Raw genomic sequence first — 24,029 nt, forward strand, 5'->3', positions numbered from 1 at the left:
TAGCAAAAGACCCTTCTGAGAAGGCCAAACCCTCCGGATACCGCTTTGCGCCTAGACACCGTAACAACCGCTAAAGACGAAGCTCGCCGACCAGAAGCTTATGATACACATTTACTATTTGGCGTATTGAAAGTTGCCGAAAACACCGCCTGCAGGAGTTAGCGATCCGTGTTGAGAATAATGGGGAGGTCCAGGTGTACCGGATATGGCAGCATGCGAAGTGGTTGGTGTACTCGGTGCTTGGTGGGTGGTAGGTGTGTGTCCTGTGTGGAAGCTGAGAGAACCATTGGTCTGTGGAGTCTGGTGACCCTGACTCTGAAGGAACTCGTCTCTGAAGGCAGCACTTGCTGGTGGGCCAACGCCATGCAGACCGTAGATCTGATCGGCCAATTCGAGTGGTGCATGTCCATCAAAGATCTTGTTGCGCATGGCCCAGAAGACGGAGCCGGTCAACCAGGCGTCTGAACCACCAGTGTGAGGAGCGCCCTGACGTACGCAACCAAGCTCTTCCGCAAGGTCTTGCAAACCAGACTTCTGACCCAGGGTGTTGATGACAGTTGAGGCAGTAGGACTGAGACGATTCTGCGGAGCCAGGGTGCGTTGAGCGTGTCGTAATAAAAACTTGATGTCCCAGAGCTTTGGGAAGTAGATGTTGACAAGATCGCGGAACTCTGACTCGTTCTCAGGAAGCGGGGCGTTGGTCAACAACTTGATCAGATACCCGAAGTCGTAGCCCGAGTGGAATGATAGCCAGTTGACATCATCAACGAAGGTCAGACCCGAGGTTGTGAGAGCGGCACCGAAAGCATTGAGATCGATACCCTGTTCCTGATGCTTTGTGAAGTCCAGACCGGCCTTCTTGAGGAGCTCGATGGAGCCTTCAGCGTACATGTCGTGGTCGAGAGAGAAGCGGAAGTTGAAGGACCAAGTGCAGGGACACACGACCAGGTTGTTGGGCAACTTGGGAAAGAGCGACGGGTCGGGCTGTTGGGGTGGTAGTTCGCCGTCTGCAGTCCAGATGGTGATTCCCAGTTGAATGGGCTTGAGGAGGTCGACGTTACAGCGTAGGGTTTGGTAATGATATGAGGCCTTGTTCTCAAAGTTGCCGATGGGACGCGCGACAATACCGGGGAATTCTGCGTCCTGTGTCATGTCGCGTCAGCAAGATTGGCCAGGGCAGAAGGTGGTGCAAGGGCTAGCAACATACCATGCTCACGTAAGGGTACTTTGTGATAAGCTGGCGCAGCAACACCATCTCATGCTCCAGGTTGTGAGACCAGACTTCGCGTATCCTCCCTGCCAGACCTGACTTGATGCCTAGCTGAGCAGCCTCAGCCTGATGTGCCTGTTGCTGTTGGAGAGCAGCGCCATGTGCGAAACCTCGATATGCGGCCTCACTTCCCAAGCCTGTACCTCCACCAGCTCCAGCTCCAGCATTTGCTCCAGCCAGAGCACCGGCACTGGCGTATGCGTTTTGTAAAGCGACATTGGAGGTCGGGGGCACGAAGCCGTTGACGCCGGCATAGTTTGAAGGTCGCGTCAAAGGTTGTGGAAGGGAGTGTTGCTGTTGCTGGTAATGCGCCGGCGGGATCGGGTTCAGATGTACGAAGGGATTCGACATGTGGCTCGCATGCATGCGCCCAACTGCTGGCGGCATCCTGGACCGCGCGCCGCTATACAGCGATCTTTAGTGATACGAGACGGGGCGGACCGGAGAGAGCTTGTAGAGCTAGGTAGAGTTATGGATTGTCTTGTCGAGTGAAAATGTGGTAGCTATGTGAGCTGTGTGTTGGTGGAAGAGCCCTGGTCATTGGTATGGGCTTCTAGACGCCAGCCCGGAAGAAGCCGAAGGGCCGCCGCGTTGGACGTCGTTGCGAGCTGTGTCGCATCTGCCACGCTCTTGCAGTACACCACAGAATCCACAAACCATGGCTCCTCGTCCCAATCTCACCGGTTTTGATCCTCAAAAGTTTGCTGCTGCCTCTGGCCAGCCTAGAAACGACCCCTGGGCCAGATAGTACGTCGATGTCACTCACCTCATTCCCGCACCTTCTCTCTGACGCAGTCCAACAGTGAAGCCTGGAGATACACCGGTCCCTTCTCGCGCTGGAACAGATTCAAGGGCTCTTTCCCTGGTCTCGGTATCGCTACTGTCGCTTTCGCTGGCTACCTCGCATACGAAGCCGTCTTCCTCGGTGACGACCACGCCCACGGTGACGCCGCCCATGGCAACGACCACCACTAGATGCGCCGCTTGATCTACGACTTGCTTTCCAATCTTTGTCATTCGGGCGTTAGGGGGAATTTTTCGTCAACTTCATCGAAATCCGACTGGCCTTTTGCATCACGAAACGACAAAGACCTCGGTCCGTTCGATTTCAAATCATGCTGCTTGCGCCAGCTTGCCCGTGCTATAAGATATCCAATCCTGCTATTCCGTCACGAGCAGTTGCGATCAGTCCCAGGACACACGTTCGAGGAGGCGCTTGCCTGTACATATAGAGCATCAACCAGGCCCAGAAAAGGCGCCGATTAAAATGTCATGGACAAACTACCAGTCCCCGTTCCTTTGTACAGCTTAACTGAAGATACGAGACGAATTATGTAAGCTCTACGCGTCAGTTCAGTCTAGAAACCCATAAGCTCGTCAAGCATTGGTCCTGCTTTACTACATGTCTTCACGACAGCCTCTCCTCCGTACATATGATGCAGCCGGACATACTGATCCCTTTCTGCTTTCACACACACACACACACACACATGTATCGCACCCTGTTCTAAAGGTCCTCTCAGCATGACTTCTGCGACTCTTCCAAGTTGATGACCAGCTCCGTGCACGAATCGTTGTCTCAAGATCTTATCGCGGCAGCTAGTCATTAGCGTGTTCCCCACTCCAATGACGAGCCTCGGTGTTGATGCAGGCGCGTCTGCTGCATTGTCGAGGTGCATCACTCGGCAATGTCATCGCTCAACTCCTTCCCAAATGATCAGCAGCAAGCAAACATGCCTCGAGTGTACCCGCCGATCGAGGGGCGACACGCTGGCTCTGGATTGTCCCCTTCGCTCATAGAGAGTGTTGCCGGCTTCAGCGCTGGAATCATTTCTACCCTCGTAGTCCATCCGTTCGATGTCGTCAAAACACGCCTGCAGGGTGTGTCTTACCTTGCACACCTGGAAACTCTGGTCACCTGCTAAAATAGGATTCAAACAGTGGATCCTAGTACAACCAGTCATATCGGCGACTCGGTGCGCATAGTCAAGAATATTGTTAGAAAAGAGGGTGGGTACTCGGCGCTGTATCGCGGTCTCATGCCCAACATGGTCGGAAACTCCGTCAGTTGGGCACTGTACTTTCTCTGGTAAGATTTCCCCAACCTGCAATTTATGCGCCTCTGCTCACGAGTCTGAACTTAGGTACGGCAACATCAAAGACTGGATCAAGACGGCTCGAGGAAACCCAGACGTCCTCACCTCGTACGATTACTTTTTGGCATCTGGCGCCTCTGGAATCCTCACAGCCCTCTGTACCAATCCCATATGGGTCATCAAGACGCGCATGCTATCTACTTCGCGTGATGCCCCAGGCGCATACAAATCCATCCGACAAGGAACAACGCATCTATGGAAAACAGAAGGGCTCAAGGGGTTCTATCGAGGACTCGTACCATCTCTCTTTGGTGTCAGCCACGGTGCCATACAATTTATGGCGTACGAGCAACTCAAAAACCACTGGAGTACAAGTCGTGGTGGCAGGGACAATCTCACCAACCTCGATTTCCTGTTACTCAGTGCGGCAAGTAAGATGTTTGCTGGCAGTGTCACATATCCCTACCAGGTCGTGAGAGCCCGTCTTCAGACCTATGATGCCGACTCACGTTACAAAGGCGTACGTGATGTGGTCAGACAAGTCTTCCAGAAGGAGGGTCTGAAAGGATTCTACAAAGGGTGAGATGTCCATGTCTGTTATTCATGTCAACCGCTAACCGGTTGGTTACTAGGCTGGGTCCCAACATCGTGCGCGTCCTACCTTCTACGTGTGTAACTTTTCTGGTTTACGAAAACACCAAATTTTACCTGCCTCGCTTCTACCAGTCGTATGAGGAAATCAAAGGCGTCGATTGAGTCATGCACTCGTCGCAATGGTATCCACCAAGATCACGGCGAAGCTCGACATCAGCGCTTTGCTATCCGTTGTTCAGCACTGCTTCGCTCACGCGGATCATGTGTACCAAGAAAGAAGAGGACGTGAAGCAAGCTAGCACCGCATAAAGATGACACGGCAAGATAATCTTAAGCAGGTAAGAGAGTTAGATGATCTGATACGATCGAATCAGACTAGGATGAAACCTCGCTTTGCTATGTCAGAAGAGCAGAGGCTGAACAGGAACGCGGTACTCGAGGGAAGGAGGAAGAGATTCAAGACTACAGTCGGTCATAAAGATTCAGTCACGATAGGTTATGACTCTAGGTGCATATCCAACATGAAAAGCATATGACCTGTTGTATTGATTTTGATGAGCATAAGTACATCTCTTGGCATGCGGGTGATTGTGAACGGGTGTCCTCTCACAGCCAGCGCTCTCCCCCACAGTCGTCGAGGACTCTTCCCCTTCTTGACATTCACATACATCCAGTCATCGCACAGCACTAAATCAACATGGAGGGACCAGACACATTCGTACAGCTGCCGCTGAACATTGACCCCAACACCAAGGCCATCTCGTCAAACTCATCATCCGGCGCACTCGAAGCTGAATTGGCCGCCCTCAATTCTCTCCACCGTTCGTTCATCGTCGACCTAGAAGGACCCCTGGGCATCCCGCCACCACCAGTTCCCGTCAACCCAAAGAGGTCTGCACAAATCACAAAGCTCAAGGAGACCGGCAACGCATCATTTGGCAAGAAAGCTTTCGCCGACGCTGTTCGCATGTACGGACTTGCCATTGACATGGCTACAAAGCGACCTGTCTGGGAACCCGCTGGTCTCGTGCGCGAGGAACTGAGTCAACTGTATAACAACCGTGCTCAAGCATACATGGCCCAGCAAATGTGGCCCGATGCTGCCCTCGACGCCTTTTGCAGCACCGAACTCAAGAAGGTCGCCAACATCAAGGGATGGTACAGACGTACCGTTGCGCTCAAGGAACAGGGACGACTGGATGAGGCTCTAGATGTCGTCAAAGAGGCTGTGGACTTTGAATCTGCTGGACCAGATAAAGAAGGAGTGGAAACGCTCGTCAAGCTCATGAAGGAGATTGAGGATGCTGCAGAGAAGAAGGCACTTGCTTGAGATACCCAATCTCGAACCAAGACTACCGATACTGAAGATTGCTTGTTGGATATGCATGGCGTTGGGGCGCATAGAGGTTAGAAGGAAGCCTTTGCATTTTGAGGCGTTGAAAGATACCAAGAGGTGGAAACCAGTAAGAATAGCACTACAACGACATCTCTGACTCTGATCTGGGCACAGGCACTGCAATGCGCATATGCCAGCTCGTCCGGTCCTTTGTAGGACGACCAAGTTTAACCCATATTCTTCATGTTTGCACACAGCTCTGTTCACCGAGCATAACGATGTCTCACGCAGTGTCTATAGACAAATGAGATGTACCAATGGAGATCCTCGATCTCTGACGCCAAGAACGCTCTTTGATCATCTCTGGCCGAGACAAGTCAATAATATAGGTAGCAACATCGAGCACTCGGTCTATTCCAGGACAGTGTCATGCCGGCTCTGGAGGAGAACCAAGCGCAATAATTACCGAATCGGGATCGTGCTCATAGAACAGGAGAGTCGTCATCTCTCACACGACTCATATGAGACTCATGGGCTAGAGGGGTTGTCGTAGCGATTGACCGTAAATGAATGTGCAGATGCGCCTTGCAGATGCGACATGAGAAACTTCAAGCCACTGCATGATGCAACATCGTCCGCCTTTGTACTGCTGAAACCCGATATCCATAAAGTCAACCATCTCGCGCGAGACGATACTTGAAACACGTTTCAAGATAGCTGATGCGAGACATAATCAACATGTAGATCGACCTCCCGGCCCGCTCCTATTACACGAAAGTTTATGACACTATCGAATAAATCCTCATTCTGCAATCTCGCAGTCGTATCCAGTCCTTTCAATCTTGCCATTTGTATCAAAAGTCTGCATCGAGCGGCACGACAGCAGCTCAAATCGAAAGAAAAGCAGATGGCTGGGTCAGCCAAGCCGGATCCTCGTGGTTGTGGCGCTCGAAAGTGAGCAGAGTCCCTAGCCAACAGGGGGGGCTTTTTGTAGATCAGTTTCTAGCATTGGGCTCTCATTCTAGTAAACATTGGATTTGCGCGCCTTCCCTATCCACTCAAGAGCCTCAGATCTGTGTTCAATATAATTAGGTGAGACGTAACTTGCGTGATGAGACCATAGCTTCTCTTATTTTTTTATGAGAATCTGCAAGCCCTGCTTTGTCGATGAACCGAACCTCTAAAACTTGGATTTCCCGGTTATACATCTCCCTTGAGTACTTCTACTTACTCACGTCTTCCTTGTTCTTTCTTTGCTTTGTCAGAGAAGTGTCCTATACCGTGACTCGGGGCGCTTTATCCCGCCATGTGGATTCCACAGAACCCTCTACACAAGCTGAAGATTGCTGTACATCTTCTTCAAGCTATCCTTACCTTTGTCACAGGATGTATGACTCTTGCCATTCTGACGGAAAAGGGCAATCATGACAGTCGTGTGCAATGGTGTTTTGCTCTTTGTTTTCTTACCATGCCTGCTTTGATGTATCAGGTTAGTGTTTGCTGCTATCACGATCAAGAAATGTTTGCTGATATTGGATTGTAGTGCATAGTACCTTGCTGGACAAGGCTATGGCGACTGGCTAATCCTTATGTTTTCGTTGCAATCGATTCGGTGTTTACTGTAAGTTACTTCGAGGACAACCGACTCCGTATACAAAAGACTGACTATGATTACAGATATTATGGATCTCAGCATTTGCCTCTTCCTGTGCCTGGACAGCAAAGGGCATGCAGAAAGGAGCGACCGACAAGAAATTGTCCCCAAGCTCTGCCTCCTGCTCAACATTCGACTACGGCTCAGCAACAACCTGTAATCTCGCAAAAGCAACCACAGGCCTCGGCGTCACAGTCTGGTATGTCAAATCGCCCAGTCATGCTAACAAGAACTCTCACTAACGAAATACAAGCATCCTCTTCCTAGCAGCATCAATAATCTCCAGCATCGATGCCTACAACTTCCACGTCTCAGGCATCTCCCACACACAACCAGAAATCTACGGCCAGACACCCTCCCGTGCCTCATCTCCAGAAGGCAAGGATGAATGGTCCCTCAGTACCGACGACTTGCCCATAAAATCCTACACACCGGATGCGTATCAAGGCTGGACACACAGCGACCACGAAGAGCCCGCTGCATTTGTGGAATCGGATACAATGGAAGGACGCCACCCAGGTCGTCAAATCAGTTGCTCAAGTACGAAAACGATACCGTATGAAAGGGATCTTACACCTAGTGCCATGAGTCCCACAGTGGCGGAGACGAGATATGTAGGTGTTTTCCCACCTGCGACGGCGAATTACAGTTTTTCGAGGGAGTGAAGATGCTTATTATGAAAAGAATGAATGGGGAAGTGAGCCAGCCTTTAGAGATGGGGACGAGCAGTAGATACAGGATGCTGCTTTGTTGTGCTTTCCTTCTTCATGCACCAGTCAGACCAAACTACATAGTATACAGTACACAGTCGAATACATATGTTCACAAATCTCTCAATCCTTGTCTCGTGGGATCATCAATGCTTACGCTTGCTTTCAGGACATGATCACATGTTACATTGCGAAGAAGCAGGCTGAACATAGAGAAAAGAGGAACGGCATACCTAGTCAAAGCATTCAGGTTTGACGTTATTCTCAATTTCATCATATCTGCATATTGATCATCTCAATCGCTTATATCCCTCCCAAGCCTACTATAATCAGAAAAACAGTGGTATTATGCCTTCCAGGAAATTGAAATTAGAACGCCTTTACTGTCAAGTACCATAAACGCCCAAATGTCCGAGATCCCTTCATGCGCGTTCGTAGTCATCCCATTCTTCCATATTCACGTAAACAGCAGTTGCTCCTCGTACCTAACTGTTCTTCTCGTCTCGATCTATGGTCTGTGACCTTGTAATCAAGCGCCAACGCCAACGCCAGAGGCGATGCTGAACAACCTGGACTTTTTGAACCCAAGCCCGCTCTTGCCTGCTTCTCTTGCGCAGGCTGTAGCTCCGTCCGCTGTGCCAGCCATACCGGATTCAAACCTGCCAGCATCTTTGCCCATCGAGTAGCCTGCTGAGAAGCTGATGGCACTGAAAACGACTACCACGCCCACACTAACGACCCATGTGAAGAGGGTAGGGCTGACAGTCATTTCATCAACACCGTAGAGAGCGCCAGAGTTGCGACGTTTCTTGATAGCTCTACGTTCTTTTGAAGAGCCGCGACCAGAGGCTCCTTTCCGCTTGGCTTCAGACTTTGTGGAACGGACGTCGGCAGATGCAGAGGTGGATGTGGACGCACGGCGAATGGTTGGCTTGAAGGTCGGCTCGACGTTCTGAGTCAGGGGAGGTGAGTTGTTCTCCAAGGCAGAGGCAGGTACCATACGCAGCGTATTTGGCTGGATCCTGTTTGAGGATGGAGGAGCAGCAACAGCTGCCGGGCGAGTGTTTGACTTGGGTAGGCCACGGGCAGCAGCAGCGAAAGATTGCAGAGTGGACAGACTGGCGCGGAGAGCGGCTTCATGGTCAGCAGCTGCATTATGACTTGGCGAGAGCATGTTGAAAGGCGAATGTTGAACTCGAGCGTCTGCACGAGAAGGGTATGAGTGTCTTGCAGAGGAACGGCGTTCGGGTTGGGCGGGAAAGTAGGAGCCAGGAACAGGTTGACTGGTACGTCTGGCAGAATGGGCCGAGGGGTGAGAGAAGGCATTCGGCTGGGGTGTAAAAGCACTGTCGCTGTTGATAGGGTAGTTGACGGCAGTTCTGTTCTCATCGTCGTCCGAAGACTCGAGCATTGCCTCTCTGGTGTGCGTGGCGGGAAGCGTCAGTCCCTCGGCAGAAGATGATATGATATGATCATCGTCACTCTCGCTCTCTTCATATTCTTCCTGGCTGCTGGCAGCTCCAACACTGCCAGCACGACTAGCGATGTTGAGTCGCGAGGGTCGACCAGGTCTTTGACGTCTTCGGCGATAAGAGGCGGATGTCTGGTGAACACGGAGGCCGGTTGTCACAATCTCGTCGGCAGCCGAGGAGAGCGACGATGATGAAGGCTGCGAGGATATCTCGATCCAGGATTCTACATGACTGGAGTCAGCGCTGCCTTGATGGTCTCGATCCGTCCCAGCCATGAACAAACAGAAGGAAGCATTCCAAGACAGAAGAGCGCAGTGAAAGCACGAAAACACGAGCGATAAGTACATAGTACAGTCAAGTCACAGGCTCGCTTCTTACCTTCTGACCGAGTCCGACCTGCATCCAACGAGAGTCCATGACGGGTGTTTCCAGTAATCGGATGCTTGGACATGATGGAGGGTGGCGCGTATGGGATGGTCTTCAGTCCGAAGTCTAGCTAGTTAAATGGTTCGCGAGGCCAAACGACGATGTGTAGGACGAGGAGAGGGGCGGGTGGCTGGACTAGGAGAGCGTGGTGGAAGAGGAAAGGTAGTGCAGCCTAATCTTCCTAAGTAGACAGGCACCAACGAATCATGCGGCAGACGCTTCAGTCTATCAAGGCCGAAGCAGACAGGAGCGACAGGAAGCGATGCAAGTTGACAGGAGACAGCCTGATCGTTGTCGATGATGCGATGCACCTGAAGTCGGTGAATGATACCCCACCTCCGCTGTTTCGCTGGTCACGCAACGCTCCGATCAAGTGGCCACCCCTTTAAGCTTCGCTCCTCTTTGTCCTTTGATTCAAGACATCTGCTCTTCCTCCACGTGTGCTACTCGATAAAGGAATACGTGAATAGCATCGTGATTGGTCTAGCCTTCTTGGCTGCATACATGGATTGCTATGTATCTTTGTCATCTCCCATGAGGCTGTCCACTGTCCAGCCACTTGCGTGCTCCACGTCACTTGCGAGACCCTTGGTCGCTCCCTGAAACATTGCACATGTGACTCGAGACGATCGTTGCAAATGTTGGGTATATCTTTTTGATCATAAAATGCTATGAAACTACTAAGGTATCAATGAGCTACAACTCGAGCGCCGCGATTGTACAGAGACCACCCATTCCTACAGCTATGATGTCCTTCGCTGCCTTTGTATGAGACCGAATGATCATGCTATCCCAGGGATCCGTGAACGCCAAACTTTTTTCGATAATGACAAGATGCTGAGCGTAACGCTTAGTCGAATGACATACGGTTACCCTGGAAGTCACCGAAGCCACCACGGTTGGTAGAGCCGCCACGGCCACCGCCGCGACCACCTCTGCCGCCACGGTCACCGAAGCCACCACGGCCACGACCACCGCCACCACGGCCTCCACGGTCACCAAAGCCACCGCGGCCACCGCCACGGCCACCACCACCACGACCGCCGCCGAAGCCGCCACCACCGGAGCTGGGGTCACGGGGAGCAGCGAAGTCCAGACGGATGTTGCGACCGTCGACGTCAGCACCGTTCAAGCCCTCAAGGGCAGCCTTGGCCTCGTCAACGGAACCGAATTCAACGTAACCGAAGCCCTTGGGGGCACCAGTCTCGCGGTCGGTAGGAAGACGGATGCTGTTGATGCTTCCAAACTCGGAGAAGTAGCCGGTAAGGCTGTCGGTGGTGGTGTTGAATGAAACGTTACCGACGAAGAGGGTAGTGGAAGGAGCACCCTGCTGCTTGTCACCGAAGGTGTTGGCGCGGGCACCGACCTGGTTCTTGTCGTAGCTGCGGTTACTGTTGTCTCTGGGAGTGCTGAAGTCACACTTGAGAGTTCTGCCGTCAAGGTCGGTACCATGCTTGGCGTTCAGAGCCTCAGTAGCGGCATCGACGTCGGTGAACTCGACGTAAGAGAAACCCTTGGAGCGACCGGAGTCGGCGTGGGTGATGACTCTGACGGAGACGGGAGAGAACTCCTCGAACTCCTTGGAGAGCCAGTCCTCGTCGACGTTCCATGAAAGACCACCAACGAAGAGAACCTTGCTGGGCTCACCGAACTGGCCCTGGGCGGTAACCTTGACCTTCTTGGAGGAAGTAGCAGGGGCCTCCTCAGCCTTGCGCTTCTTGCTGGGCTCCTCAACCTTCTCCTCGGAGTCGGATGAGTCGGAGTCGGAGTCGGATGAGTCGGCCTGTGAGAAAGGTATGTTAGTAAGGGTGGTGGTCGAGCAAAGTTGGACGGGCAGTACGTACCTTGGCAGCAGGCTTCTCGTCCTCAGACTCGGAGTCAGAGCTGTCGGAGTCGGAAGAGGCAGCCTTAGCAGCGGCGGGCTTGGCCTCAGCCTCATCGTCGGAGCTGTCAGAGTCGGAGTCAGATGAGTCAGCCTTAGCGGCAGGCTTCTCGTCCTCGGAGCTCTCGCTGTCAGAAGAGTCGGATGACTCCTCCTTCTTGGCAGCCTTCTTAGCGACAGGCTTAGCCTCAGCCTCGGACTCGGAGTCGGAAGAGCTGGCAGAGTCCATCTCCTCGTCAGAGTCGGACTCGGAAGAGCTGGAAGGCTCGGGAGTGGGCTCCTTCTTGCTCTTCTTGGACTTCTTGGTGGCCTCGGTGACCTTCTTTGCGACGTCTTTGCTCTTGACCTTGGGGTCTTCGGCCTTAGCGACGCGACCAGACTTGACCTTGGTGGCCTCGACCTTGGGGGCGGCAGCCTTCTTGGTGCTCTTGTCCTTGGCCATTGTGACGTGTTGGTATTCTGATGGGCGAGGTTAGCAAGGTTCGGGACCTTGTTGAGGTAGTATGATAGTAAGGCGGTTCGCGTCGTGGCGATGGTGGTAGCGGTGGGCGTGCATAGTCGTACCGGTCAAGCTGTCGCGGATTGCGACAGCGACAGCGGATACGACAGGCATGGTGTGAGCGACCAGTGATGGTCGCTATGTGCAGCAGAGCCCTCAGTAACCCATGATCACATGGAAGTGATGGAAGCCAACAAGCCCTCAAGCCCACTATTCTCGCGGCATGTCAAGGCTGTGTGTTCCCACAAGAAGCCATGAGTCTGCGCGCAAGATGGTCTGATGAAAAGCCGTCCTGATTGTGCATGTGCCCACTACCCACGTCGAAGAGATGGTATATCTCAGTCTGCTTCACGCAAAACCAACAACGCGAAGAGATGACTTGAACCCACTATGAGAGGAGCGACGAACCCACTTGATTGATGTAAAAGTCGAATATGAAGTATTGATGAAAATTCCACGAGTAACGAGGAAAGTTCTGGTGATGAAGGATGCAAAAGAAAAAATAAGAAGCAGGCGATGGGCTTCAAATACCTCTGGCTGCGCAACTCTGATCTCCAGCCGCGCTAACAGTTTCTGCCATGCGAAAAAACTGATTTACTCCGGAACGCCTCTCGGATACCGCGGGCCGATCACCGCTCTAGCCCTAGACTCAGGGTCCTCTCCCTTGGTCTCGGATTGCCAACGTGGACAATCGAGAGAGAGAGAGAGAGAGAGAGTTCACCGGAGCTAGTCATGGCTCACACAACACATCGCCCTAGAAGGAGGAGAAGAGACGACCAAATCTCTGGCCCTCGAAGCAATGTCTTATTAATCACAGATCAAGACACAAAGCAGCAGAAGCCAGCTTTCCCCTTGGTGTCTTTCTTACTGCCTGCTAAGGGAACAGTATCACAATGGGCTGTTATGCCGCTCATCCTTATGGCTGTCGGACTTTTCAGATGGGCTACTGGCTTCTGGGGTTATTCTGGTAGGACTTATCTGTTCGTTGTGCAAATCAATCTCACACTGATATGATATATGTCTAGGTCTAGAGAAGCCTCCCATGCACGGCGACTTCGAGGCACAGCGTCACTGGATGGAGTTGACCACCAATCTGCCCGTATCACATTGGTATCTTCATGACCTACAATGGTGGGGCCTAGATTACCCCCCATTGACTGCCTACCACAGCTGGGTGCTTGGTAAATTGTAAGTGTTTAGTGTGGCTATTTGATCTTTTAGGCGCTGATCTGGTCAGGGGCAACCTCGTCAATTCATCATGGTTCGAGTTGAAGACTTCTCGGGGTCTCGATGATCCCGACTTGAAGGTCTTCATGCGTGCTACAGTCATCGTCTCAGAGTACCTTGTCCTGGTGCCAGCAGCAGTCATCTTCATCCGTCACATGAGCAAGCTCTGTGGAATCACAACATGGGAGTCTTCGGTTGCGCTGACCGCGGTACTAATGCAGCCGGCAACAATGCTCATTGATCATGGACACTTCCAGTACAACACAGTCATGCTCGGATTGATGCTTGCGTCTATGTCAAGTATGCTTGCAGGCCGTCATCTTTGGAGCTGTGTGTACTTTGTCGCTGCTCTTGGATTTAAACAAATGGCGCTCTTCTATGCCCCAGCTGTTTTCGCCTACCTGTTGGGTATCTGTTCCTTTCCTCGCATCAATATTGGACGGCTATTGAGCATCGGCCTCGTTACCATTGCCTCTTTTGCAGCTCTTTTCTTGCCATTTATCTTGGGTGTGGCTTACGATTCTTGGAAAGGGGTGTTCTTACCCTTCGACGCAAAACCTCCTCCATTGCTCCAGAAATTCCCGGCCCAGATTTCGACCAAGGCTTGGTACTACCCGCTCGTGTTCCAACTTGCACAGTCAATCCATCGCATCTTCCCTTTCTCACGCGGCCTGTTCGAGGACAAGGTGGCGAATGTCTGGTGTGCTATCCATGCGTCTGGCGTACATAAGCTTCATCAGTATGACTCGAGTCTGCTTTCCCGGGCAGCACTTGGACTGACCAGTCTGTCAATTCTTCCACCTTGCATGGTCATCTTCTTCAAGCCAAAGAAGGAACTTGTACCTTGGGCATTGGCAACCACAGCTTGGGGCTTCTTCCTCTGTAGCTACCAAGTACACGAAAAGAATGTGCTGTTACCCTTACTGCCAATGACTATGCTCATGGCAGGACATGGAGGACTAAGACCTGATCTGAGGGCATGGATTGGATTCGCCAACATTCTGGCTTGCTGGACCATGTTCCCTTTGCTCAAGAGGGACGAACTCAGGATTCCATATTTTGTCTTGACTCTCCTCTGGGCATACCTCATGGGCCTTCCACCAACATCACTTTCAGCTTACTTTGGTGAGCAAGGTGTCTGGTTGTCGCTACCTGTGAAGGCAGTGCACATCCTCTTTTACATGGCGATGATGGGCTGGCATGTCGCAGAGGCATTTGTGCAGGCGCCTTCCAACATGCCCGACCTCTGGGTGGTTGGAAATGTCTGTGTCGGCGCATCAGGTTTCGGCCTGTGCTATCTCTGGTGCTTGTACCATCTTGTGGCTGAGAGTGGATTGATGCAGCTCGGCAAGCAGGCAGACGACAAGCAGAAGAGACTGTAATGAGTCAAATGGAAGAGTGAGAGAAGTGGTGGTATTGTACACTAGTTATACATGGATCTAAAAGTCTCGAGATCTCCACCTGTTCCTGATAACGCCGGTCGCAATGCAGATAATGGTAGAAAGTTGGAATGAGGTTTGAGGGAAGCGGTTGGTCGTTTAAGGGAGGTTGAAGCCGTAGCCTTGCATGCATGCTCTGTACTTTTGAACCATGTTTTGGCAGTCGGCTTGGGGGTCGGCGGCGTTTGAGAAGAGCATGCATTCGTCACGAGCGGCTTTCTCATCCTTGCAGACGCAGCATGGCTGTGGCCAATAGTCAGACGGCATGTTGATCAAGTGTTATGCAAAGGCAAATACCTTTACTTTTGCAGCGGCTTCGCCCTGAGGCTTGAGGTCGGCGGCGAGGTTGTTGGTAGTTGTGACGGTGGATGAAGCTGGGGTTGGATTAGAGGTTGGACCACCGGGATCGCATAAGATAGAAAGACTCACGCTGAGACATGTTGAGGAAATTTGAGTGGATGGTAGAGCAGGAATCAATTTGCGACAAGAGTGTCTCGAGATAATGTCGAATATGAGGCAATCGGGCAATATGTCAGCAGCGGACGGGCAACGGGCATGATGCGCCGTGCATTCCGAGGGCAAGTGCGGCGAGGCGAGTCATTGCTTGGCACTCACGAGTTCTGGAAGGAACAGCGTAAACACTCATGCGCCTGTGCCTGTGCCTGTGCCTGTGCCTGCTTGAGACAGCAATTTCCCTCTTGTCGCAAACCACAAAGCCTCCCTCTCTCCACTGGCATACCACCATCTCTCCTCGCACGTATTCTGTCCATCTTTCCACACGTCCGCCATGGCAAAGACTTTTTCGCTCGAGGGCAGAGGCCTGAAACTCGATTCGGCCGCCGACATGGACAAACACATTGCTGAGCTCAAGTCCAACAACGACGTAGAGGAGGTCATCTTTGTGGGAAACACTCTGGGCATCGAAGCATGCGAAGCTCTGGCCAAGGTGCTGGAGAACAAGAAGAAGATCAAGGTAGGTCCACTCGATTATCGTCAATCGCAACGGTCAAATCTGACGCTGTGCAGGTCGCAAACTTTGCCGACATCTTCACCTCTCGTACCCTCGAGGAAATCCCAAAAGCAGTCGATCACTTGCTCGCCGCTCTGCTCACCCTCCCCGAGCTCCACACCGTCAACCTCTCGGACAATGCCTTTGGCTTCAACCTCGTCGACCACTTGCAACCCTTCCTTTCGCAGCACGTGCCGCTGCAGCACCTGATCTTGAACAACAACGGTCTCGGTCCTGATGCCGGCGTCATCGTCGCAGATGCCCTCACTACTCTCGCCGGGAAGAAAGAACAAGCTCGTAAAGATGGCAAGACCGTCCCTCACCTCGAGACGGTCATTTGCGGTCGCAACAGACTGGAGACCGGCTCCATGAATGCTTGGGCTAAAGCATATTCGATCAACAACAATGTCAAGACTGTTCGCATGGTACAAAATGGCATTCGTCCAGAGGGCATTTCCGCTCTCTTGCAGAACGGCCTGGGCAAGTGTACTGCCCTTCAAGTTTTGGATCTGCAAGACAACACCTTCACTGCCATGGGTGGCCGTGCTCTCGCCGACGTTGTTGCGAACTGGTCGTCCATCACGGAACTCGCTGTGGGCGACTGCTTGCTCAGCAACCGTGGAGCTTTGATGCTCGCAGAAGCCCTCAAGTCCGGCAAGAACAAGACTCTTCAGACACTTCGTCTCCAATACGACGAGATTGCTGCCAAGGGTGTCGAAGCTCTGTGCAAAGTCGCCCAAACCGATGCTCTGCCCGTCTTGCAACGCGTCGAGCTGAATGGTAACAAATTCTTAGAGGAGGACACCAACGTGGAGGCTTTGAAGACATTGCTCGATGAGCGTAGAGAAGAGAATGCCCCCAATGCCGACGAAGATGACGAGACCTGGGGTATCGATGAGCTTGACGACTTGGAAGAGGACAGTGACGATGAGGACAACGACTTGGCCGATGATGAAGATGCCGAGGAAGAGAGTATTCTCAAGGACGCTGATCAAGCCGAATCGGAGAATGTCGCCCAAGAGAAGAACAGCTCCGTCGATGAGCTCGCAGACCTCATGGGTAAGACGCAGCTCAAGTAACGCTTTCATTTTCTCTACACATGCATTGGGTTTCTGGATTAGCGATTTCCTTTCCCTTCATCTTTGACTTCAGCTTTGGATTTACCATTCGTACCCCATTATCCTTCCCTCGTCCTATCACTAAAATACACGATACCACACGCAAAGCACCAACCATTGCTCTTTGACACATCAAGTTACTCATTCTCAGACATGACACCCCATGTAGACTACAAACATTGTCCTTACATGAAACACACATGAACTTCCCCCCCTCCCTTACGCTCAAGCAAGAGAATGCCGAAATTGGAGAATGGCAAGACGTGACCAAGACACCACCTAAGACCACGTAAACACTTTCATCAGACTCCCGACCTTCCCTCTGGTTGTCCGTCTTCTCACATGTCAAGCACGTCACTAGACCAATCTAACACCATGTTCAAAATACCATCCAAACAAGCACATTTGTTCGCCTTCTTGTCTTTTGCTCATGCTCATTGCTCGTCTCTCTGACCCATTACCTCTGATCATACCTCATGCCCAGACCACCACACTGTGGTCTATACCTCCCACCCGTGTATCCAGTCCATACCTCCAACCAGCCCCTCTGACCCATCCTATCAACTCCTTCTCTTTCTCTTTTCTGTTCAACCATGCGCCTAAATACACAGCTGACTCTATTCCCAAGCAACTCTCTTAACCTACATTAATATCTACACTCGCATTCGGACCACTGATGTTATATGGTGTTTTATGCTCTGGTTGGCTGCTTATACTGTTGCTGTGACTGGGACTTTGGGGTTTGGAGTGGGGGTCTTGGTTGTTGTTATATGGGTGGGCGTGGGGAATTGAGAGGTCATTGGAAGGGATTGACTTGACAGGAGGATTGCGGACGGCGATTTAGAGGAGTAGAGGTGTTTCTGATTACTTGTTTGTTTCGAGTGGTGGTTGATTTTGTCTTGGGTTCAGCTAGTTTGGTCACTTTCGATATGAAGGATGATCACAAGGCAAGAGCAATGAGGCCCGAACACTGAGGGATCTGATTTCTTGCCGGAACATTGTCTGTTATGCTTGGATTCATCATCAACAACACCTTTTGGATGCCTCATTTACTTCTGCTTTGGGGTTAAGTATCGACGTGACACCAAATCACCCATGAGGACATGTGCGTATCTGTCTGTCAATTGGGCAAATTGAGGAAGCCCCAGCTACCTTCCCATCTTTGAGATGTTTTCATCTTTCGTTCGGCAACTGCAAGATTAGATCGAGACCAATTTTCATGGCGGCTATCCTGGTCCTCCGCATGGAGTCGAGTCTTCTGACCATAGGCTAGGAGAGTTTGATTCAAGACTACACTGAGCGAATTTTAGCACGTAGCAAGTATTGGACGACATCAAACTTGTTTGCGAGGCTGGTAGAAGCAAATGACTATGCTCGGAGGGAACAAAAAAATCTCCCGGTGGTGACGTCGGTAGTGCAAATGCCGTACCATTTATTTGCTTGGTGGTAAAGGGGGCATCCTGCGTGAACTAGTCGTTATCAGATAGATGGCGACAATATGCCCAGCTTTGCGTTTCAGCACAACCCAAGGGACTTCCACTAGCTGCGATTATCAATAAAAGATAGGGTAGATGCAGGGTATAGAGCTCTCAATCAAGAGAAGTCTCTTGCAACGACACACTGCCGCAATGCACAGTCTCTTTCCACTCTTGATTTATGTCCAGGGAGTGTCCGTCTAGAGAGTTAAGTGGCGGATCTGTGTGAATGGAAGCAGGAAGTTGGTTGAAAGTTCGGCAGGAACGTCTGAGCAAAGCCATATTCACAGTCGCGGAGAGAACGAAGATTATACACTTTGTCATTGAAATGTTTGGAAGAAAACTCAATGAGACGCTACTTTCGCTCCTACTATACACACGGCTTCTTCGGCCTACTCGCAATTTTCCCCGTTATAGATTTTTAATCGGAATTTACGAGAAGTTGGCGGTGAAGCTCTGGATGACCTCCTTGAGCTTGTTCTCGAGCTCCTTGCTGAGGGCACCCTCCTTGTCAATCTGATCAAGGATGGCCTTCTCGTTGGTGCGGAGGTGGTTGAGGAAGTCGGCTTCCCACTGGAGAATCTTGGCGACGGGGACGTTGTCGAGGTGGCCGTTAATACCAGCGTAGATAAGAGGAACCATCTCGTTGACAGCCATGGGGCTGTACTGTCTCTGCTTGAGGAGCTCGGTAAGACGCTCACCACGGGACAGGGTCTGCTTGGTGGCGGCATCGAGATCGGAACCGAACTGGGCGAAGGCGGCAACCTCACGGTACTGGGCCAAGAAGAGCTTGAGCGAACCAGCGACTTGCTTCATGGCCTTGAGCTGAGCGGCGGAACCGACACGCGAGACGGAAAGACCGACGTTAATGGCGGGACGGATACCCTTGTAGAAGAGCTCAGCCTCCAAGAAGATTTGACCGTCAGTGATGGAAATGACGTTGGTGGGAATGTAAGCGGAGACATCACCACCCTGGGTCTCAATGATGGGCAGGGCAGTGAGGGAACCACCACCAAGCTTGTCGTTCATCTTGGCGGAGCGCTCGAGAAGACGAGAGTGGAGGTAGAAGACACTGCGAGCCATGTTAGCACTGCACACGGTCCAACGGAGCCTGCGTTACTCACTCTCCAGGGTAGGCCTCACGACCGGGAGGGCGGCGGAGAAGAAGAGACATCTGGCGGTAAGCGACGGCTGCGAAGAAAAATTAGTTTGGGCATCATCCCAACGACCCATGGCGACCTTACCTTGCTTAGATAAATCATCGTAGATAATAACGGCATGCTTGCCGTTGTCACGGAAGTACTCTCCCATGGCTTCACAGGGTGTTAGTAATGCTGATTGAAGGCAGAGTGTTTTTTGAAATACGTACCGGTACCGGTGAAAGGAGCCAAGTACTGTAAAGGTCGATGGGGGTATTAGCTTTACGTTCGAAAGTGTAGAAAGATAAAAAACAACTTACGCAGCTTCAGAGGCGGTAGCAGCGACGACGATGGAGTACTGCATGGCGTTGTTCTCCTCGAGGGTCTGGACGAGCTGAGCGACGGTGGAGCGCTTCTGGCCGACGGCGACGTAGACACAGTAGAGCTTCTTGGACTCGTCGGAGGTGTTGTTGTTCCAGCGCTTCTGGTTAAGCATGGCGTCGAGAGCGACGGCAGTCTTACCAGTTTGACGATCACCAATGATCAACTCACGCTGACCACGACCGATGGGAACCATGGCGTCGACAGACTTGAGACCGGTCTGGACGGGTTGCGAGACGGACTGACGGGGGAGAATACCGGGAGCCTTGAGCTGGGCACGGCTCTTCTGGGTGGTCTTGAGGGGGCCCTTGCCATCAATGGGGTTACCGAGGGCGTCGACGACACGACCGAGGAGCTCCATGCCGACGGGGACGTCGACAATCTCACCGGTGCGCTTGACGGTCTCACCCTCACGGACGAGACGGTCAGAACCGAAAAGGACGACACCAACTTGGCCGGCCTCGAGGTTCATGCACATGCCCTTGACACCGGAGGCGAACTCGACGAGCTCCTCGGCCTGGACGTTGCTCATACCGTGAACACGGGCGATACCATCACTGTTCCAATTGTGTTAGTTCTCGTGTGTTCTGCTCCCAGAGCGATGTGGATTGTCGCAGACGTACCCGACGGAAAGGACACGGCCGGTCTCGGCGAGACCAGACTCCTCCTGGACACCACGGATTCTCTGCTCGAGGATGGAGGAGACCTCAGTGGGGGTGGCCTTGTCGGCGTAGCCGCGGACAGAGTTGGCGACGGGAGCGACAGCGCGGGCCTGATTGTAAAAAACATGTCAGTGAGATGTTGCAAGACTTGGCAAAGGCGAGGCAAGCTTCGACGTCGCCAGCGACAGCTCCAGGGCGCGACCGGCCAACACGGCGCGCAACAACAGCCATTGGGAGTGGCGAAAGGTCCAATGATGGTTATCGGGCTTGATGTTGGCCAGGTATCTCGAGCTTGTAGTCGCAGGCGAGGTGTCGGCGAGTGGTTGGAGCTTGTTGAAACGTACAGCTGAAATTCTCGACGAAGCAGCGGCGACGGTGGCCACGCGGGCGCTCTGGCGAAGGGCGTTTCTGAACATGTTGACAGAAATTTCTCAGAAGCCCGATGGGTGTGACGGGTCCCAATGAAATAGAGGATGGAGTGGAGATAGAGGGTGATGAGAGGTCGGTTCTAGGAGGAGGGTGAGGTTGAACGAGATTTGCCGCAACGAAGCACTCGGACGGGGGTCAAAGCGTCCGAAATGGCCACACCTTTTGACAGCTTTTTGAATTTCGTAGCTCTGTGAGCCCTGCGTACTGACACAATATCACCTTGTTGTACCCAACTTACACCTGTCGCACTTTCCAAAAGCAAAGCGACCCTTCGCTCTCACCTCTTCTACAATTCTTACTACTCACAATGTCGTTCAGTGCAGCCTGTACCTTCCTGCCGAGCTCCAGCGTACCATCTGTTTTGTCACCCCAGACAGAAGTTACGACCGAGTCCTCGTCCCGACCGATTCCGGGGCCCAGCGGCTTCTCTCCACGATTTACACACTCTCTCCATCATCACTCGATATTCTTGATATAATGTCAAGTTCCATTTACCGCTGCCGTCAAATTTGTGTCTGTCTGTAGAGGAATACTTGCTAAATACCCACATTACTCTCCGTCGCTCCAATGCACGCTATCCTCGTCACTGAAATGGTCTACAAGATCGGCGTCTACTGACCGTGAAGCCTCTGCCACTTTTGCTCTTTCTTCGGCTGCTTTCGATTCTCTACGGATGTTGGCAGCATCCAGGTGATCCATATTATTCCGCACCCACTCATCTAAGAATCGGCTGATGTCGAATCTGACTGCCCTTAATGGATCCGCCCAAGAAGCTTCTTGTGCTAGCTTCGCAGCAAGTTCGTCAACGCATAGGCAGTATCCGACATCTCTCAGTGACGTCCTCGCTCCAGCCCAAAGCAATCCTTTTACTGTGCCTATATTTCCGGCAGCAACAGCCAGATGTAATGGTGTTGTGTGCATTGCATCTGTGAGATCGATCGTAGCTCCCTTCTTGCAAAGCAGATCGATCAAACCACCAGTGCCATACATCGCAGCCCAATGTAGCATGCTTCTCCCGCCATCCCATTCTCTCCGATCAATTGTCATCACGGCCGTGCCCTGCTCCAAGAACGTTTCGACGTCTTGTAGGCAGTTCTCCCTAGCTGCTAGCTCGAAGATAGAGATCCCTTGTCGATTGACCCACGGGTCTGCGCCGCTTTCGATGAGTATACGCGTTATGGGTATATCCTTGGAGCGAACGGCCATCGACAGGGCGCAGTCGCGTAGTTCTTCCGTGCCGAATGGGCATCCAAGTTCTTCATATTGTTCTTCTTTTGGTGTTTGTGTTTTTCTGTCGGAGCCGTAATAGCTCAAAAGTCTCTTGCTTGGCTTGTAAGAGCACCACTCGTTGATGTCCGTCTCCTCGCTTTTGACTAGCGTCTTACACCATTGCTCATTTTGAAGCTTTGCGGCCAGTATAAGCGGACTAGGGACTGGATTGTAGACTTTCGATTCCCATGCAAGCTTATTTTCGGCAATTGACTGAACGCTGCTCAGCTCCGTTGCTTCTTCGGGCTCTGATTTGTGCGCCACAGGGAAGCCGAGTAATAGATTGACCATATCGTCTTGCTGATGATAAATCGCCAGGCTGATCAAGTACTCATCAGGCAATGTTTCCACCATCGTGAATCTTGCATTGTCTTGCAATAGCTCAACTCCATATCGATTCTGAGTAAGAATCATCATTTCCAGAAGTCGGCAATAGTAAAGCTCGGATAGTCGACCTCCAGCTTCCAGAAGCACCTCAACGATGCGTTTTCGAGACCCTTCCCTATCATTTAGGACTTCCGGTATCGTCGGCTCAGTCTCTTCGTTGGTGCTTCTCGAAGAGTGGCTGGAAGTCCTCGACATGTATGGTCTGCGCATCTGTACCGGCCGTAGCCAGATAAACATTGCTTTCTCCAGCGCCTTGGATAGTTCTTGCTGCGTTGGTGCAAGGTTCCGGATCAGAAGCTCCGTAGCTGCAAGATGACTTCTCTGAACCGCTAGTATCAAGGCTCCTGAGCCTTGAGCGCCTTTACGAATGAGCATCTCCATGATCGTAGTGTCGCCTACTCGAGCTGCCGCTGCAAGCGCTGCCGAGAGCTTGTCTGTTGTATACTTGAAGAGTCCAAGGAAGTGCTGTGCTGCCTCTACGTGGGAAAACTTGGCAGCTTTGGCCAGTGCGGCGCCTGAATCGTCATCGGCTCCATGTTCAATAAGCAGAAGGATAGAGGGCATACGACCGCCAGCGGCTGCCGAAATCAGAGGATCGAAAAGCTCTTCGGGCTCGAATGAGTGTTCCTCCAGAAAGTATTCCAGTGGTTCCAATTGATGGTACTCGGCTGCGGTACATATGGCTTCAACCTTGTTCTCGGCACCCAAATCGACAAAGTGTTTGACAGAGCGCATGTCGCCAGCAGCGCATGCTGCAAGAAGTCCGGCATCGACAGCCTTGTCAAAGTCGTCAACACGTGAACGGAAGACTTTCAAGGCTTCAGCTGTTTCACTTTGTCCTCGTCTTGTTGCGCCGACGAGTATTGAAGCGAGATCTCCTCGCCATTTCCTGGACATTCCGGAATTTGTTAAATGAGCCTTTATCGGTTCAAGCAGGAGTTGCAACATTGGTAAATCCCCTCCGAAAGCTGCTATCCGTAATGCCCCTGCGTTGACGGTTGCACCGCCATGGTCGAGCAGAAAGCGCACCAGAGGTATCGAGCCAGTGCTCGTTGCGTGATTTAGGCAGTAATCCAGCTGTCCAGCGAAACCGATGATTTTGTTAACTTGCGCATGTTGTTCCTGTATCAACACTTTCACCTGTGCCAAGTCTTCTGTGATGCAAGCCCGATACAGCGCGTCGTCCAGCTGTGCCGTATCCATGGTCGTGAAGAACAAAAGCAGAGCAGTTGAGAGAGTGAGGTTGAAATCAAGTCGAGCGGTGCAGTTCACATTGCTTACCTCTGTCGTGCAGACCCTGGGCAAATGTATGTTCTGGTCTTCTTTGTATCGTCGATGATGAGAGTCTGGCCAGATCTGCGGCCAACAGTCCAATGCTACCCCGGCTGCATCGATCGAGAAAACGAGCAGGTCTAGCCTACCTGTTGAGAAAAACGGCTGTTGCACCAGTGTCTCTCATCACGAGAATATGATCGGAGGCGACTGGTGTTGGGCATGAATTGCACCCATGTCTATGGAGACACGAGCGTAGAAGACCAAAACTTTCTAGGGTAGG

General features: G+C 52.0%; 12 protein-coding genes across 12 annotated transcripts; 6 read left to right on the forward strand and 6 right to left on the reverse strand.

The window, feature by feature from the left end:
- Positions 1–89: 89 nt before the first annotated feature.
- Positions 90–1,783, reverse strand: AUEXF2481DRAFT_40580 (uncharacterized protein). Its single transcript, XM_013487728.1, has 3 exons — positions 1,208–1,783; positions 201–1,143; positions 90–149 (listed from the first exon to the last, which is right to left on the reverse strand). The coding sequence occupies exons 1-3, from the start codon at positions 1,655–1,657 to the stop codon at positions 115–117; spliced, it is 1,428 nt and encodes a 475-aa protein (XP_013343182.1). The 5' UTR covers positions 1,658–1,783; the 3' UTR covers positions 90–114.
- Positions 1,784–1,928: 145 nt separating this feature from the next.
- Positions 1,929–2,245, forward strand: AUEXF2481DRAFT_5536 (uncharacterized protein; the record flags this gene model as incomplete). The annotated part of the gene is made up of 2 exons (XM_013487617.1): positions 1,929–2,017; positions 2,074–2,245. 2 exons carry the CDS (start codon positions 1,929–1,931, stop codon positions 2,243–2,245), a joined length of 261 nt encoding a protein of 86 aa, XP_013343071.1.
- A 758-nt stretch (positions 2,246–3,003) lies between these two features.
- AUEXF2481DRAFT_66290 (uncharacterized protein) lies at positions 3,004–4,122 on the forward strand (the record flags this gene model as incomplete). The annotated part of the gene is made up of 4 exons (XM_013487813.1): positions 3,004–3,151; positions 3,212–3,359; positions 3,415–3,945; positions 3,999–4,122. The coding sequence occupies 4 exons, from the start codon at positions 3,004–3,006 to the stop codon at positions 4,120–4,122; spliced, it is 951 nt and encodes a 316-aa protein (XP_013343267.1).
- Positions 4,123–4,657: 535 nt separating this feature from the next.
- Positions 4,658–5,290, forward strand: AUEXF2481DRAFT_30020 (uncharacterized protein; the record flags this gene model as incomplete). Its single annotated transcript, XM_013487678.1, has 1 exon — positions 4,658–5,290. The coding sequence occupies one exon, from the start codon at positions 4,658–4,660 to the stop codon at positions 5,288–5,290; it is 633 nt and encodes a 210-aa protein (XP_013343132.1).
- Positions 5,291–6,337: 1,047 nt separating this feature from the next.
- On the forward strand, positions 6,338–7,782 carry AUEXF2481DRAFT_40582 (uncharacterized protein). Its single transcript, XM_013487729.1, has 4 exons — positions 6,338–6,785; positions 6,840–6,917; positions 6,974–7,149; positions 7,204–7,782. The coding sequence occupies exons 1-4, from the start codon at positions 6,603–6,605 to the stop codon at positions 7,613–7,615; spliced, it is 849 nt and encodes a 282-aa protein (XP_013343183.1). The 5' UTR covers positions 6,338–6,602; the 3' UTR covers positions 7,616–7,782.
- Positions 7,783–7,922: 140 nt separating this feature from the next.
- On the reverse strand, positions 7,923–9,862 carry AUEXF2481DRAFT_40583 (uncharacterized protein). The gene is made up of 2 exons (XM_013487730.1): positions 9,511–9,862; positions 7,923–9,355 (listed from the first exon to the last, which is right to left on the reverse strand). The coding sequence occupies exons 1-2, from the start codon at positions 9,581–9,583 to the stop codon at positions 8,190–8,192; spliced, it is 1,239 nt and encodes a 412-aa protein (XP_013343184.1). The 5' UTR covers positions 9,584–9,862; the 3' UTR covers positions 7,923–8,189.
- A 762-nt stretch (positions 9,863–10,624) lies between these two features.
- On the reverse strand, positions 10,625–10,867 carry AUEXF2481DRAFT_53836 (uncharacterized protein; the record flags this gene model as incomplete). The annotated part of the gene is made up of 1 exon (XM_013487786.1): positions 10,625–10,867. A coding segment is annotated over one exon (243 nt), but the record flags the coding sequence as incomplete, so codon positions are not given.
- Positions 10,868–12,593: 1,726 nt separating this feature from the next.
- Positions 12,594–14,848, forward strand: AUEXF2481DRAFT_40585 (glycosyltransferase family 57 protein). The gene is made up of 3 exons (XM_013487731.1): positions 12,594–12,906; positions 12,965–13,127; positions 13,177–14,848. The coding sequence occupies exons 1-3, from the start codon at positions 12,672–12,674 to the stop codon at positions 14,546–14,548; spliced, it is 1,770 nt and encodes a 589-aa protein (XP_013343185.1). The 5' UTR covers positions 12,594–12,671; the 3' UTR covers positions 14,549–14,848.
- AUEXF2481DRAFT_5543 (uncharacterized protein) lies at positions 14,705–15,044 on the reverse strand (the record flags this gene model as incomplete). Its single annotated transcript, XM_013487618.1, has 3 exons — positions 14,705–14,848; positions 14,903–14,979; positions 15,035–15,044. The coding sequence occupies 3 exons, from the start codon at positions 15,042–15,044 to the stop codon at positions 14,705–14,707; spliced, it is 231 nt and encodes a 76-aa protein (XP_013343072.1).
- Positions 15,045–15,392: 348 nt separating this feature from the next.
- AUEXF2481DRAFT_47184 (uncharacterized protein) lies at positions 15,393–16,693 on the forward strand (the record flags this gene model as incomplete). The annotated part of the gene is made up of 2 exons (XM_013487778.1): positions 15,393–15,578; positions 15,632–16,693. The coding sequence occupies 2 exons, from the start codon at positions 15,393–15,395 to the stop codon at positions 16,691–16,693; spliced, it is 1,248 nt and encodes a 415-aa protein (XP_013343232.1).
- A 1,890-nt stretch (positions 16,694–18,583) lies between these two features.
- AUEXF2481DRAFT_40587 (uncharacterized protein) lies at positions 18,584–20,915 on the reverse strand. The gene is made up of 7 exons (XM_013487732.1): positions 20,734–20,915; positions 20,351–20,499; positions 19,667–20,284; positions 19,577–19,611; positions 19,452–19,520; positions 19,332–19,398; positions 18,584–19,279 (listed from the first exon to the last, which is right to left on the reverse strand). Exons 1-7 carry the CDS (start codon positions 20,803–20,805, stop codon positions 18,640–18,642), a joined length of 1,650 nt encoding a protein of 549 aa, XP_013343186.1. The 5' UTR covers positions 20,806–20,915; the 3' UTR covers positions 18,584–18,639.
- On the reverse strand, positions 20,871–24,020 carry AUEXF2481DRAFT_40589 (uncharacterized protein). The gene has a single exon (XM_013487733.1). The coding sequence runs from the start codon at positions 23,675–23,677 to the stop codon at positions 21,368–21,370; it is 2,310 nt and encodes a 769-aa protein (XP_013343187.1). The 5' UTR covers positions 23,678–24,020; the 3' UTR covers positions 20,871–21,367.
- Positions 24,021–24,029: the final 9 nt, after the last annotated feature.

The sequence above is a fragment of the Aureobasidium subglaciale genome (assembly GCF_000721755.1).
Source record: "Aureobasidium subglaciale EXF-2481 unplaced genomic scaffold scaffold_12, whole genome shotgun sequence".
Lineage (NCBI taxonomy): Eukaryota > Fungi > Ascomycota > Dothideomycetes > Dothideales > Saccotheciaceae > Aureobasidium > Aureobasidium subglaciale.